The sequence below is a fragment of the Seriola aureovittata genome, chromosome 13 (genome assembly GCF_021018895.1).
Source record: "Seriola aureovittata isolate HTS-2021-v1 ecotype China chromosome 13, ASM2101889v1, whole genome shotgun sequence".
Classification (NCBI taxonomy): Eukaryota; Metazoa; Chordata; class Actinopteri; order Carangiformes; family Carangidae; genus Seriola; species Seriola aureovittata.
In genome coordinates, this window is record NC_079376.1 from 15812515 (window position 1) to 15827671 (window position 15157).

At 41.0% G+C, this 15157-nt stretch overlaps 2 protein-coding genes across 2 annotated transcripts; both read left to right on the plus strand.

Annotated features, from left to right (window-relative positions):
* The first annotated feature begins 2598 nt into the window (after positions 1-2598).
* LOC130180400 (rho-related GTP-binding protein RhoV-like) lies at positions 2599-4828 on the plus strand. The gene is made up of 4 exons (XM_056393902.1): positions 2599-2606; positions 3690-3958; positions 4041-4099; positions 4185-4828. Exons 1-4 carry the CDS (start codon positions 2599-2601, stop codon positions 4632-4634), a joined length of 786 nt encoding a protein of 261 aa, XP_056249877.1. The 3' UTR covers positions 4635-4828.
* A 766-nt stretch (positions 4829-5594) lies between these two features.
* Positions 5595-14787, plus strand: LOC130180487 (zinc finger FYVE domain-containing protein 1-like). The gene is made up of 11 exons (XM_056394035.1): positions 5595-7070; positions 7182-7686; positions 8880-9094; positions 9227-9333; positions 9425-9533; positions 9666-9763; positions 9995-10112; positions 10254-10424; positions 10643-10823; positions 10937-11050; positions 12588-14787. Exons 1-11 carry the CDS (start codon positions 6561-6563, stop codon positions 12818-12820), a joined length of 2361 nt encoding a protein of 786 aa, XP_056250010.1. The 5' UTR covers positions 5595-6560; the 3' UTR covers positions 12821-14787.
* The last annotated feature ends 370 nt before the right edge of the window (positions 14788-15157 follow it).

Below are 15157 nucleotides of genomic sequence, written 5' to 3' on the forward strand. Positions count from 1 at the left end.
ATTCCCGTGGTCACCACCAAGCCGATCAATTGAGGGATTCTTGTCTGACAGTTTTGGAGCAAGTCTATACTGTGTATCTCACGTGGGACAGAGGACTGACCCCCTGTGATGCTCTCTGGAGGGTACAAGGGGGATTAGTCCACTGCTCCTGGACTCCTGCCAGGGTTTAATGGAGCAGTAGTAACTAAATTGACAGGGATGCTTGCTGGCCAACAAAAGCCCCAAAACACTCAGGCTTTACTTAAAAACTGGGACAGACTGGTTTACCCTAAGCTGGTTCACATCCAAATGATACAATACTTGTTATGAAATTGATTCAGATTAACTGCAAATGCACTGATCCAACAAAAAAGGCAAGGAAGTGTATCCGATTCACACGATCACAATGTATTCACAGTCAGAGTTTATGCTTTCCTGCAATAACTGTTGGCTACAATTCAAGAATGTGAACAACAGGGGTCGGCTAGGAGGTAGGGCAGAGGTGGGAGAGATCCACAGTGGTCTGGATTCCCATGAATCACTTTGTGAAGTGACCACAAGGTGCTAGAATTCGAGTTGACCTGGGAGGGGGGCTGTATCCTGTTGCCAATAAACTGGAGATATACACGGTATGACTCTCATGGCGAAACCCCACCACTCAAACCAGTGCTCTGGGTAATACTGTATAAGTAATATGAGGATAAATGGGAATTTAACTTTAACTTTAATACTGAAATAGCTCAACAACAACAACAACAACAATTGGATGGATTGCTATGAAATCTGTTGCAGACATTCACGATCCACAGAAGATGAATTCGAAAGACTTTGGTGATCCCCTGACTTTTCCTCTACCACTAACATAAAGTTCACATTGTGGTTTTGATCGTTATCGGGTGTTTTTGTTTGGTAGCTTTTACTACTCCTACTACTACAGCCTCAGAGCTGTTAGCATGGTTGTAGATCCTTAGTGGTAGCATGCTGTGTTTTTGTAGGCCTGCTACAAGCGTCTGGAATGTGAAACTTGTTCAGGGAGTAATATTTAGTGTCTCAACATGCACATATGTTGAAATGTGGCTCATCAGTAAAGGGGTTAAAACTGCGTCCCAAGGGTTCAACACAAGGCTTCAAGTTAATCCATCACAGACTATGTTTTTTTTTTGTCTCATATTCTACCAAGCAGGTCAGAACCTTTGACATTGGGCTGCAAACATTGTCAAAGAGAGATTACATCGAATATATGTAAAGCAAGAGTTACACAGTGTCCCATCCGTGACCCTCAAGTAACACCTAGGAACTAAAGAAGGCGAGGGAAAGCATTTCCATTATGTGGGGTCTCAGTATGATGGAGGCACCCATCCCTATCTAATCCTCACCACTTAAGAGCCTAGGCAGTATCTACTTAAAGGCACATTATGCAGGAAATGTTATGCAAATGGCTTGTTTATCGCCTCATCTCTGTGTTGGCCACTTGTTTTGTGCCCCTGTCTATAACGTGCCATGCTGATCTCTGGCTTAGGGAGGAGTATAATCTTTTAACACCTATCTGGCAGATTTTTCTATTGTTGTTAGATTTGATATGTGACTGAAACTTCAGTCGGATCCTGCTGCTTACTTTGTAACAACCAGAGCGATGCTTGACGAGAAACATGAGGGGGTATTTGGCTGCATCTTATAGTTTATCTTTGTATAAAATTTTGGTCAGTCAGCATGAGCAGAATTTTTTTTGTGTGTGTGCTGTGTGTAGATTGGGGCCTCTCCTAAACTGCGCACCCTGAGAGACCCTTACTAAGCAGATTACCTCCATAAATCTGTGTCAGGATACATTTCTGCATGTCTAGTCATGCAAAATGAGAAAGAGCGTGAGAATGCAAACACAAAACATGTTTACAGTAACAGATACACATCCCTATCTTTAGTCACTGAGCTAGAGTTTAAGTCATCAGCGCGTTGCTGACATCTGCTGCACAAATTAAGGTACATGCAAACCTTGCAAACAGATTTGCATTCAGTTGCACAATGCCTGTATTTGCATTTGCAGCACTGAAGAGCAGCTTACTGGTTGATCTATGATGATAAAAGAAGCTGTTACAGGAAAAGAATCTTTGGATGTAGAGATATTTAAAGGCTGTTTCCTGTGTTTGACATTTACCTTGGATTAAGGAACCGCATTGTGACTCACAGCTGTCAGAGGTGTAGCATGGGAGTCGAGCTGGCAACATGATGTGTGTTTGGAAGGTGGGGTGGTTGGGAGGGGGTGGGGGGACCAGATGTTGTCGTCCTACTATGGGGAATAAACTCTATCACTCACACCGCAGGTGGTGGGAAAAAGGGGGAGAGAAAGGGAGAAGAGAACGAGTGAGTGAGAAACAACGGCAAACAGGAAGCAGGGACCTTACAACACAATGCTCGCACAGTTTCCTGCAGGCTCAGACAGATAAGGAACAACACTTTGTTTAAAGCTGTATTTTCACCCCCAAACATTTCCCGCTCTCTAAAACCACATCTTACAATGCTTGTGCAAATCTTTTGCTACAGCTGTGATATTGTGGAGCAGAAAATGTGGATTGTGAGTTCTTGAATTTGAGCATAAAATGAACAAAGCCTCCTCAAAATAATATGAGCAGGTGAGTTTTATAAAAGCAAAAATACCAACAGTAAGACAATGGTACTATTATTGCTATTATCGGTACTTCACAAGGGTAAGGGCCAGCCACAGAAATAGTGTGGTGATGGTCTGAAGGCTTGATCATAAGCAAATTTGACTATGTGCATCAACACCTGCACATGTCTTAACACCAATCATACATCCCGCAGTTGAGCAACAAAAACAGTTCCATAAAAAGAGGCAGGTGTTGTTGTTTTAGTCAAAACTGAATATTTTAATGCTGTTATTATTGCTATTATTACTGATTCTATTATTGTTGGTGCTAATAGTAGTAGTGCAGTGTAATCTGTAAAGTGAATGTTTATATTTCTGAACCCAGTCACCCTGGAAAAGACAGGATGAAACATGGCACATGAAGTTTCTGCTATAAAAATCAGCTGGTGACAGTCTAACAATGCCCCCCTCAGCTGTGCCCTTTGCCCTTTCACATGAGAGAGTAACGCTGCCTTCCAGTGCCTTCACAACACTGATTTTGTTCTAATGCAACCAAACATGGAAGTTTAAGATTTCTGTAATGCAAAGTTACTGTGATATGATGTTTTTCACTCATCAATCAAAAACCTTAAAGAAGAAAATGCAAGAGGAAACTGAAGGCAGTGCCTGGATGAAGCACAAGATTGATACAAACATGCAGAGGAGGACGCTGGAGCAACACTTCCCTCTATTGACCAACATCTGTATTACACCCGTTATTGCATTAATTCAGTCCAATTGTACCAGCGTAGATAAGTTTTTTTTAAAGAAAACCACGTTATCACTTCTCATTTATGAGGGTTGGCCTTATTTATATGAAGTCATAAAGTTAAAATAGATAAAGTTAAATTTATATATTTAAAAACAAGAGTCTAAGTTGGTTGATCTATAAATAATAGTATCTATTCTTTTACAATACTGTACTGTTTTTAAGGTCAGATGAGCTGGCCTTTGCGAGTGGTCAGCCTTTCTTGGTGGGAGTGACTATGTAAATCTCCATCAAAGGGAAACAGTCAAAGAGCTGGGGGGTCACTCCTCTGATTGGGCGCCTTTGTTCTTTCAAATCGAGGTGTCCTCCAGCCCCTGGGGGAGCGAACATCTTTTACTGTAACACTGCACTCCTGCATGGATTCTCAAACTGCTGGGATAATGGAGTAATAATACAAGGAAAGATGGCGCAGGCCTGTCAGAGACATGATAAACCAAACAGACTGAGGGAAGAGCTGAGCTGCATGCTGGTTGGCGATGGAGCTGTGGGGAAGACCAGCATGATCATCAGCTACATCTTCAATGGATACAACAGCGAGTACAGACAAACAGCTTTTGATGTTTTCACTGGTGAGTAAAGGTTATTTTGTTTAAAGGTCAACAGCTGCTGTACTCTAAATAAAACTTATATTCATTTCTACTCGACTTCCAGGTATTGTTCATGTGAATGGCATCCCAACTCGAGTTAAACTGATCGATACAGCTGGTCAGGTAAATTTTCCGCACCACATTATGATTTCTTTCACAGACCAGTTTTAGTCCTCTGCTCCTCATCTCTCATCATTTGATCTGTCAGGAGGAGTTTGGCCACCTCCGCTCTCTGTGCTATGCCCATGTGGATGTCTTTGTCATCTGCTTCAGCCTGGTCAACCCTGTCTCCTTTGACAACATTACCTCCAAATGGATCCCTCAGATCCGTGCCGGCAACCCAACCTCTCCCATTGTTCTTGTTGGAACTCAATCAGACCTTCGCCACAATGTGGACGTCCTTATTCATCTGGATCAGCGACGCACCAAACCAGTTCACTTCAGCCGGGCCAGAAGGCTGGCACACAGGATCAGAGCTCATGACTATGTGGAGTGTTCAGCTCTAACACAACACAACCTCAAAGATGTGTTTGATTGTGCTGTGTCTGCTGCCATTAAGCACAAGCACACTGGCACTAAATCTAAAAAGCTCGGCCTGCTTAGACGTTTAAAGACGTTTTGTGATTGTGGATGGAGGAAAATCTTCAGATACATCTGATGTGGAATCAAAGAGTGGAGAGCTTGGTGGACACTGTTTTAAGTTTTTTTTTTTGACAAACTATGCATTTTTATTGAAACATCTCTCTGCAAAATGTGGATTGTGCACTTTAAGAACTGGACTTAAAGCCTGCGTTGACATCCATGCTTATCCTGTAAGAAATGTGATAATCAATGAATTAAGAAGGTTATATATTCTGCTCTTTTCCCCTTGCTGTTCTTGGTTTCATGTTTTGTGTGTTGCTGTTCATATTTTTGTGTGTGTGAGTAAAGGTTTTGTAATAAATGCACTACAGTGTAAGACATATTCCTGTTCTTTCTTTCAGTCATTGAAAATGGCATTAATGAATAAATCTAAAAGACTTCTGTAGATCCTGCAGTGGAAGATACTGTCAGTGAGGAAATGGAGGGAAAACACAAAGTGCCATTTGGGACAAATGGTCACCTGCTGATACTTTGATGTGCTACTTTACAAGACAAAAGCCATTTAAATCCGTCCTCTGTTTGAAAGCTTACTGTATGTTGAGGCATGTTTCCAACAATTAGGCAACTTTTAAAATACCCACCCATGTGGAATTTTCTTAGATACAATGATGATCAAGATTTTAAATTCATTAAAATTTACTGAACACTTTGTCCAACACTTACTCAAACGATGAGAGCTATTTGATTTTGTTAATTTTCTCAGAGATCATTTCCTCAGTTTTATATCATCAGTATTATCATATGAACTTTTATACCACAGAACATTAGAAAAACAAACAAAGAAATAACCGAGTATAAGAAGTTAATATAATATGATATAATATAACGTAATAATAGATTGGCAACTGCACAGAACACAAACAGGACGGCCTGTCTCGTAGAACTACGTTTCCCATCATGCAACCGCACTTTCACCATCCTCTGACCCTGTGACTGAAAATACTCTGATCAGCTGATCTGACCTGCAACAAAATAACGTAGCTAGAGAAGAAATCTGCCAGGGAGGGGACTGAAGAACAAAACAATGACACTGCTCGGAAGGATTCAAACAGAGTAACACTTTTAAAAGACTTTTTAAACGTAATCGCGCGGATTTATCTCCCGTTTTAAAGTAAAAGAGTCCGCGGATATCTCAGCTTTTGACATCGACTGGCTGTTGTTTTTGTTGATATGTTGTTACAGCTCAGTTGACAGACCGGAGGCTAGCTGCTTGTTTGGACGGCTATGAACTGTTAGGGTTTGGTGGCTCTATAATTACAGCTTTTCTTTGGAAAAAGTTAAAGCAGTCCGACGAAACTAGCTAGCTGTAAGCTAAGTATTTATGTTTGCATGCCAAATAGTCTGCCGAGTTTGCTAGCGAGCTATTGAGGGTCAGTTTGCTAGCTAGCCTGTTGTTAGCATCAACATTTGTACATTCATCTTTTCAGGGAGAGTTCATTGTCTTGGTCGGTACACGCTACCTTTACAGGTTTCTGTGTTATTTTATAGTTTTATTCGCTTACTTATTTTATGTTATGCTGCAGCAATTTGCTAACTTCAATGCACGAACACGTTAAGTGTTAGTAGTAAAAAGATATCAGCTGCAATTCAAGGAGACGACTGTTCCTATTTCATTGCGTCACTGTTAGTTGCACTAAATTACATTAATAAAGCTGTTTATAAGTGTTTAAAATTCATCAAGTTATTTTTAATGCGAAATCTAATTTGATTAATTGTATGTATTGTTGTTGAGACTTCGTTGTTAAAGTCAGTGAATCACCAGGCCTATTAACATGCAGCTGTTATAAGTTGATTTAGTCCCTGTACTTGGTCATTTCAGCTTAGTTAAGTATTACCATATGTTGTGCATTTTTCATTAACTGCTATTGGAAATAGCTGGTGCTGTTGTCAAAGCTGTACCAATAAGCATTGCTCAGTATTCAAGTTGACCTTGTAGGAAACGATGAGTGGGCATGGCTCATCTTCAGAAAAGGGAGTTAATACAAGTCTAATATGTCAAGAAAGTTATGCCTGTGGTGGCTCTGAGGAGGCTGCATTTGAATGTGATGAATGCAAAAGCCTGCAATGTGTTCGTTGTGAGTTTGAGCTCCACAGTCAGGAGCATTTGAAGAGCCATGAACGGCTTCAGATAGGTCCGGGACATGTCCCTTACTGTGACAACTGTAAAGGAGGTAATGGAGACAATGGCAAACGCCATAGATCCGTGGTCCGCTGTCAGAACTGCAAAGTTAACTTGTGCCAAGACTGTCAGAAGCGTACTCACAGTGGAGGCAACAAGAAGAAACACCAGCTCACATCTTATCCTCCACCACCCAAACGTGCAGAGGTCAACTCTGTCCAGACACCTGTTCAGCCAGCTGTTCAAATCGCCGATGACATCAAATCTCAGAGAGCAAAACTTCTGGAGAAGGTTTCCAGTTTTCTCTTGGTTGATGAGAATGAGGAAATGCAGGTGAGGAACAGAATCAAATATCAAAATGTCTCATCTCTTTGTGTACACTTGTACATTTAAAAAAAAACATTTTAAGTAACTTATTTCCACCTCTCTCTTGTTCTTTCAAAGATAAAAGATGAAGCTTTGTTTATGAAGAGCCTGAACTGCGACCCCGACCAGCTGCTGAAGGTGGTGTCCATCTTTGGTAACACAGGAGAGGGCAAATCTCACACCCTCAACCACACATTCTTTATGGGGAGAGAAGTGTTCAAGACTTCTCCCACACAAGAATCGTGTACAGTGGGTGTGTGGGCGGCATTTGACCCCATCCATAAAGTAGTGGTTATTGATACGGAGGGGCTGCTTGGAAACAGTTCCAAACAAGGCCAGAGAACCCGTCTGTTGCTCAAGGTACTCGCCATCTCTGACCTCATCATTTATCGCACCCATGCTGACCGTCTTCATGATGACCTCTTCAAGTTCCTTGGGGACGCCTCAGACGCCTACTTGAAGCATTTCACCAAGGAGTTGAAGGCCACGACGGCCCGCTGTGGCCTGGATGTCCCACTGTCCACCCTGGGCCCTGCGGTGGTTATCTTCCATGAAACAGTTCACACTAAGTTGCTTGGCTCAGGTAAAATATCTCACCACTTCTATTCTAAGAAATATAATTACTTCATCTGTTACACATGTATTAGACAAGTTAGACCAGCACATTGTGACTGTATCACCATAAATGTAGGCCTGCATCACTGTAAAGCATGAGAGGCGGTCTCTTTAAAGTAAACAAAAGCATAAACACAGCGGATAGTTACAGGTTTAGCAAATAGCTTGCAGTGTTTCTCTGTCTTTCATCACTGGAGGTAGCAATCGGCATTCCAACTTTTTAAGAAATGTGTAAACACTGCTCCTTGAACTAAACCGAAAACCATGTCAGTGAAGTCAAAAATGACACATACTTACAACTGTAGTTACACACTTGAATGATAATACCAGGTTTTCTGTGTTTTAGTCCATTTGCTACAACTACAAAACATGCGATTTTAAAAGTTTTTTTTAAATAACTTCCATGCAGCTACTGGGTTTTATTCAGTTTGGAGTGATATGAAAATCAACTTGCAGCGACTTGCAGTTTGCTTCAGTTAGGGAAATCCCCCATAGTGAGCATTTTATTTATTTAGCTACCCTATGTATTTAGCCAGGAATGTCCCATTGAGATACAGGATGTCTTCTTCTAGGGAGTCCTGGCAAGATGGCATCACAAGCAGTTTCACATTGAAAAAAACAACAACAACAATTTCACATTAAAACACACACAATACATAAAAGCAACATAAGAGAAATAGCAAAAGAAGAAAGGCATACAAGCCATACTATCAGCATCATACCTGCCTATATGTTATTGCTGAAAGGTCTAAATACAGGTTATTGTAAGAACTCTGCTCCATTTCCATTCAGCAATAAAATAACTGACAAATAAAAAAATAAAAAAAGCCTGATGTTCACTGATGTGCATTACCACACTCAAGTAGGTTGCAAGAAAAGAATCACTGCTTATGAGGGAGAAAAGTGCATTCAAAACATGGTATGTTTTGGTGTATAAAGCACACATGAAGTGTGCTAAAACATGATAGAAAACTGGCATGAGCCTTATAGACTTCAGACAACAAATGTAATGAGCTACATGTGATCTTTTTAACTGATGGCTACAACTTTCTCAACACGTTGATATTTCAGGAATGCAGTGTTTTTCTCCCTTATACCAAAATGGGTACAGGTAGAATATCTGCAGTAATAAACACCCTCTCCATCTTTGTGTTGTTTTAGATAAGTCATCCGAGTCGGTAGATCGGCTGCTGTTGGAGCGCTTCCGGAAGCTTTCCCGTTTTCCAGAGGCCTTCAGCTCTGTCCAGTACTGGGGCACTCAGACTCTCAGCCCACCTACCGACTTCCGTGGCTTGCAGAATAAACTGGAGCAGCTCCTGGATAACAACGCCACCCGTTCTCCACGCACGCCTGTGGTCATCTTCAAAGCCCTGCAGGTAGGGCTGGATAAAGTCTACTGGCCTCCAGCTTGCTTTTAACTCGTTTGTGGTTATTTTTGCCTGTTGTTGCAAATCAAAAACTGTAAGTTTGTACATTTTCTGTTATTATCTGCTGATTCCGTCCTGCAGGCACTGAGTGAGCGCTTCAATGGGGAGATTACAGGTGAGCTGGTAGCTCACAGCTGCTTCTTTCCAGATGAGTACTTCACCTGCTCCAGCCTTTGCCTCAGTTGTGGGTCAGTAACTCTAGCCTTCTTTATCCATTCTCATCTAACCTTCATTCTCTTGCTGTTTTTAGTTGTTTTTACATTATAACTTCTGCTCTAGGTCTGGCTGCAAGAACAGCATGAACCACTTGGGAGAAGGAGTGTGCCATGAAGCGAAGCATCGCTGTCGTTACTCCGCTCAGTACGATAATCGCATTTACACTTGTAAGGTAAGAACAATAGCTCACCTGTATCACTAAGTTAGACCTGGGCTGTCTCTCTATACCATTGACTTCTTAATTACTCTTGTTCCCTGACTAATGAACCTGCTGTTAAAATCATTGTGTGGTGCATCACCTCAGGCTTGCTATGAAGGTGGAAAGGAAGTGATAGTTGTCCCCAAGACCTCAGCTTCCTCAGACTCTCCATGGATGGGCCTTGCCAAATACGCTTGGTCTGGGTGAGTAGCAGGGGAATGACCTGCAGGGTCACATGTAACTAGGGTTAGGTTAGGCTTATGTTACCTTTCCAGAGCCCAATTTTAGCACCGGTGTTCCAGACTCTGAACTAAAATCAAATTTTTCTGTTCACACTAACCTACATGTACCACAGCAAATCATACCTTAAACGCACGTAGTAACATTTTCACATATTTTGACAGAGTTGTACATTTGTGTGTGTGTATGTTCAGGTATGTTATTGAATGTCCCAATTGTGGAGTGATCTATCGGAGCCGTCAGTACTGGTACGGGAACCAGGACCCTGTGGATACAGTTGTCCGGACCGAGATCCAGCATGTATGGCCAGGGGTAAGAGGAACAAGCTATTTCATTTATTTAACCAACATTGAATGTATTTCCTTAATTATCCATAATCATACAGGTTCAGAAATACACATATTGATAACCATCATTTACTGATGTAGAAAAAAACCTGTCTTCTATTTGCAGTCGGATGGCTTTTTAAAGGACAATAGCAATGCAGCACAGCGCCTTCTAGATGGAGTCAACCTAGTGGCCCAGTCTGTGTCAGAGCTCAGTGTCAAGCCTGCCAAGGTTGTCACCTCTTGGCTGACAGATCAGATCGCCCCAGCCTACTGGAAACCCAACTCCCTCATCTTGGTGAGTGACACTCAGCCCCACCCTCTGCCACCCGCCACCAACAGCCAAGTCAACACTTTAGTGTCCAGGGGGATGTTTACTGTCTGGTGTTCTGTGCCTGTTACACATGTCTATGTTTGCAGGTCACAAGATAAAACTTGGATGGACTCGGATTGCATCCTCCTCCCTCTAGCTCTTGGTCAATAACAGTGTCTGTTGTTATTTTTCTCCTGTGTAAGGTGTGCCATAAGTGTCATGCAGTCTTCCAGGACAACGACACCAAGCATCACTGCCGTGCCTGTGGGGAGGGTTTCTGCGATGGCTGCTCTTCCAAAGCTGCACCCGTCCCTGAGAGAGGCTGGGGTCTTGGCCCTGTCAGAGTCTGTGACGTCTGCTTCGAGCAGAGAGTCTCATATGCAGGTACACACTCCCTCAATAATGTCAAATGTCCCCTGTTTTTCGTCATCTGTGTGTTATGAAGCCGTTGATGTTGGGTGTTCTGTGACTTGAGCAAAGACATTTTCTTTGTACAGAGCTGCTTGAAGCAGAGCTTGAAGAGGAAGAAGGTGGAACCCTGGCCAGGAAGGTTGGAGAGGCAGTCACCAACACCATAGGGGTTGTGGTGACTGCTATTGACATCCCACTTGGTGAGTGTTGCACAAAACAAACCTAAAGAGGAATGTTATGTAACCAGGGTAAATGACCCAGTAAATGTGAGTGTATGGATACAATGCCCTCTGGTGGTAGAGGTGTATCATACTTATGTACAGCAAGAAAGAGAAGCAATGAGGTCTTGTTTCTAGTTTGAGCTCTCCAAGATGTTATGCAGGAGCCGGCAAAGCCCTCCTTATAAGGAATATGGGATGACCTAATAACCTAGTTGTAACAGAACCTGTCCATTACCAAAAAGTTCACAGGTTTCTTTTAACTCATTGTAAAACATGCAAATGTCATAGATCAAAGAAACAATTGATATGACTAATGTGTTGAAAAAATACTCTCAGACAAATGACATTGAAATAATCAGGTTTTGTCTGTTTCATTAAGCAGGGGTTCAAATGCAAAATTTGCATTTGCCTTTAATGTGTTATTCTTGCCAGCTAAATGTTTACAGGCCATTTCCATTTCATTTTATGAGGCTTCCAGCTATAAATTACCTTTGCTATTTAACTTCTAAACATCAATGACATTGACACTTAGAAGTTGCTTACATGACACATCTCAGTGACTGCTCAGTATTGCTCACTTCCATACTCTGCACTAACATCGTGAATGTACTTTGGTCCTGTGTTTATGAAAATAACATTTTTATAACAACTAATATGAGACGCTTCTGTAAAGATGATCCAAAAACAATTACTACTATGTGCATTGATCAATAGGTTTTTGATAACCTGATATCCTGCTGAAAACTTCTATATACTCAACACCATCCCAAAAATACCCCAGAGCAAGGTCTGCTCCAATCACAACAAAATTAGCCTTCTTATTTACAAATCCAAATCTTGTTTTTGTGTTTCCATGGTAACTGGATCCAAGACAGCTAAGGATTTCATTTTACCTGGAGTTTCAGTGCATTTCAGACAGTAGTGAGGAGTAGGCAGCATGAATAAAGCTAAAATAAAGCATTGATAACTGAGATTTGAAAGTGTTTTAATATCAACAGTATAGGCAGAAGTTATATAATACTTGACTGATACAAGTAAAATATTTTAACTACTGTGTGAATACAAATGAATGGAGGTACTGCAGAGTAAAACTAAGTGTAATGGAAGTGGCACATCAAGTGTATGCGCCTCTAAATTAAAGGAATAGTTCGTCATTTTGAGAAATACAAGTTTCACAGAGGTTTATGTCGTTGCCAGGCAACCGGCGGAGACTCCAGGAATGAAACAGATTTAAACATGACATGACATTTAGATATGACATGCTAATTAGTGAGCTTTGGAGGCACTAGAACGCAGGATGTATTACCTTTGGACAGAGCCAGGCTAGCTGTTTCCCGCTGTTTCCAGTCTCAATGCTAAGCTAAGCTAACAGACGTAACTGTGATATTGATTTTTTGTCCACACTATAAAGTTGACTTAAATGACTACAGTGTGTGTAGTAAATGTAAAACACAAACTGTTACATTACACCACAAACAATAAGTGTTTGTATTTATTTGTGTTGTGTTCCCTGTAGGCCTAGTGAAAGATGCAGCCCGTCCTGCCTACTGGGTGCCTGACCAGGACATCCTGTCCTGCCACAACTGCCAGCGCGAGTTCACTGCCAAACTGTCCAAGCATCACTGCCGTGCCTGTGGCCAAGGAGTGTGTGACGACTGCTCCCCAGAGCGTCGGCCGGTTCCTTCACGGGGCTGGGACCACCCCGTGCGCGTGTGCACCAGCTGCAACCAGAAACCTGGAGAACTTTAACAGGGACGGCCTTCCTTCCTCAGAGCACCGGAGAGAACCACTCACTCACTCAGCTCGCAGTCTGTCACTGCTTTACCTCCGTTACTCCAATGGTTCTGTCTTGTATCTGTGGCAAGGAAGTTTTTAGGCATATATATATATATATATATATAGGACATTTAGCAGATTTGGGATTTCTGAGTTCCTGTGGCCTTTGTAGAACAGCCAGAACATGTTAGTTACTTGACTGAGTGTGAAACCTGCATTTCCACTCTGATTATTCACAGAGTGAATATTTTGATTCTTATCGACACAAATCCCAGATTTTACGTTAAATAAGGCTGTTCAGCTATTTTTCTACTATCAGAAAATATTAAAAAAATAATTTAAAGAATATTAGATAGTTGAGAACCCCATGCGGTTGGTGTGATTAGTGTCCAGCAATTCTTATTATTGAGCATTGTTTTTCTGATGTAGTACGTGTAATGGCAAGGGGATATTTTACATCCATGCAGGTATAACTGCAGGCTCCATTGCATGCTGTATTGCAACATTTTAGTTTTTGCACTAAACCTTTTTCAGCTGTTATAGGCTGTTGCTTACGATGGCCAAAACCCAGATATCCAGTCTGTCCCAGACTGAGCTGAAATCTAGGGTTCTAGAGTGTGGATATCTGGTGTGCCAAAAATCATTCAGGTCACTGTATCTGTGCTGGTATAATGTTTATATTTTATCATGTACTTTGTGGTTGTATGAAGACATAGAACTATGTTAGAGGAGTGTACATTTGAAATGTTGAAAATTATTTATGTATTGAAGAAAAAAAAAATTACTTATTAGCACTCTGGCATGCATGACAGTCTGAGCGATTCATGGCCTTTTACTTGTTCAGAGGACGGTCTCTGAATAAACCTCACTATTTCTTTTACCAAGCGTGTATACATGCTATGAAATGTAGGTATTTAATGTTCAAATTTGTTTTCTTGACACCTTGATTTTAATTGTTTTTTAAATATTTACAGTTGATGTTTGCTAGGGTGTATGGATATTGTTCTGCAGAACTGAGTAATATCCACATTTGTCTTCAAACCAGTTTTACATGTTACATTCACGCCTCCAAGTCTGACAGGATAAGAACTCCTTGTTCAGCTCATCACAGCTAGTTTGTCTGTTATTTTAGATCTGTTATTGAAAGATATTGTATATTTTCTTTTTCTGTTTTTTGTTTGACATTAGTTACTGTGTAGATATTTATGTACTTTGTAGTGACCGTATCTGAACCACCCTTTCTCGCCATAGTTTTTTTTTTTTTTGTCTTTCAGCATTACACAGAAAAACACATGCTCAAATGTGGCAATGATGAGATATTGAACCATATTTAGTGACTGAGAGCTTTAACTTGTCTTGCATCATTACTTTTTTGTTATTGAGTAATGAGACTGTTACGTGTGGATATGATACAAAGCACAAGGTGATGCCTTTAACACATATGCTTGTATTTTATTGTTAAAAATGAGAAAAAAAAAGGGTTGTCGATTGTAAGCTTTGTAGATAAAGTTAATTCTCCCTTTGGTCCTTACGTGGAACTTTTTGGTTCTGATGTCTGATGAGAAGATGTTGTGTCTGCCTTGTCTCAAAATAGATTTATCTGTCTGAATGTTGCATCACACACACCTTCCTCTGAGATTCTAATATTGCACAGGATAGAATAGGAAATACATCATGTCAGATCACTTGTACTGGACTTCATTCCCATGCAAATGTGTGCAGTCTGTTGCTTCAGATATCCTTTGTGGTGTCTAGTCTTCGACTAGGTTGGGTGCTACTATGAACACTCACCTACACACTACAAATCAAGCAGGAATGATCAATGCATTTTAAAATGTTGGAAACTAACTTGAAACAGTGATGTGTGTGGATACTTGCTGAATTGGTGGAAGATTTGCATACGATTAAAGTTGTATCAGCTCCCGTCTGTCAAAACATAATCTGAAATTGCCTCCATGTCTTTAGTGTGTGTGTGTGTGTTTGTGTTTTAAATCTCCCTGTGTCATACCACTTACTGTACTGTATGTGGGAGGAATAGATCGTGTGCACGCCTGTGCATTATGAGCTCTGCTTCCTCTCCTCTCCAACACTTCAGCCCCGGATAAAGTGAGGGAAAATTATTTGCTTGGTGCTTATTGATGATGATAAATGATTTATAATTATTTTAATAAATAATTAAACACAAGCTTCCATGTTGATATTCTGTGCCACTTGCACTGCATTGACTTGCCAAAGAGGGAATTGCTCTTGATATGTATCCAAGCTACAGTAAGGGTCTCTTTAAAAGTGCTGTAATTCAGTTGTGTACAA

Coding starts and splice junctions, on each gene's coding strand:
- LOC130180400 (XM_056393902.1), top strand. Junction 3,959..4,040: donor AGCTTTTGATGTTTTCACTG/GTGAGTAAAGGT, acceptor CTCGACTTCCAG/GTATTGTTCATGTGAATGGC. Junction 4,100..4,184: donor TGATCGATACAGCTGGTCAG/GTAAATTTTCCG, acceptor TTGATCTGTCAG/GAGGAGTTTGGCCACCTCCG.
- LOC130180487 (XM_056394035.1), top strand. CDS start 6,561: ATGAGTGGGCATGGCTCATCTTCAGAAAAGGGAGTTAATACAAGTCTA. Junction 9,334..9,424: donor AGCCTTTGCCTCAGTTGTGG/GTCAGTAACTCT, acceptor CTTCTGCTCTAG/GTCTGGCTGCAAGAACAGCA. Junction 9,534..9,665: donor ATCGCATTTACACTTGTAAG/GTAAGAACAATA, acceptor GCATCACCTCAG/GCTTGCTATGAAGGTGGAAA.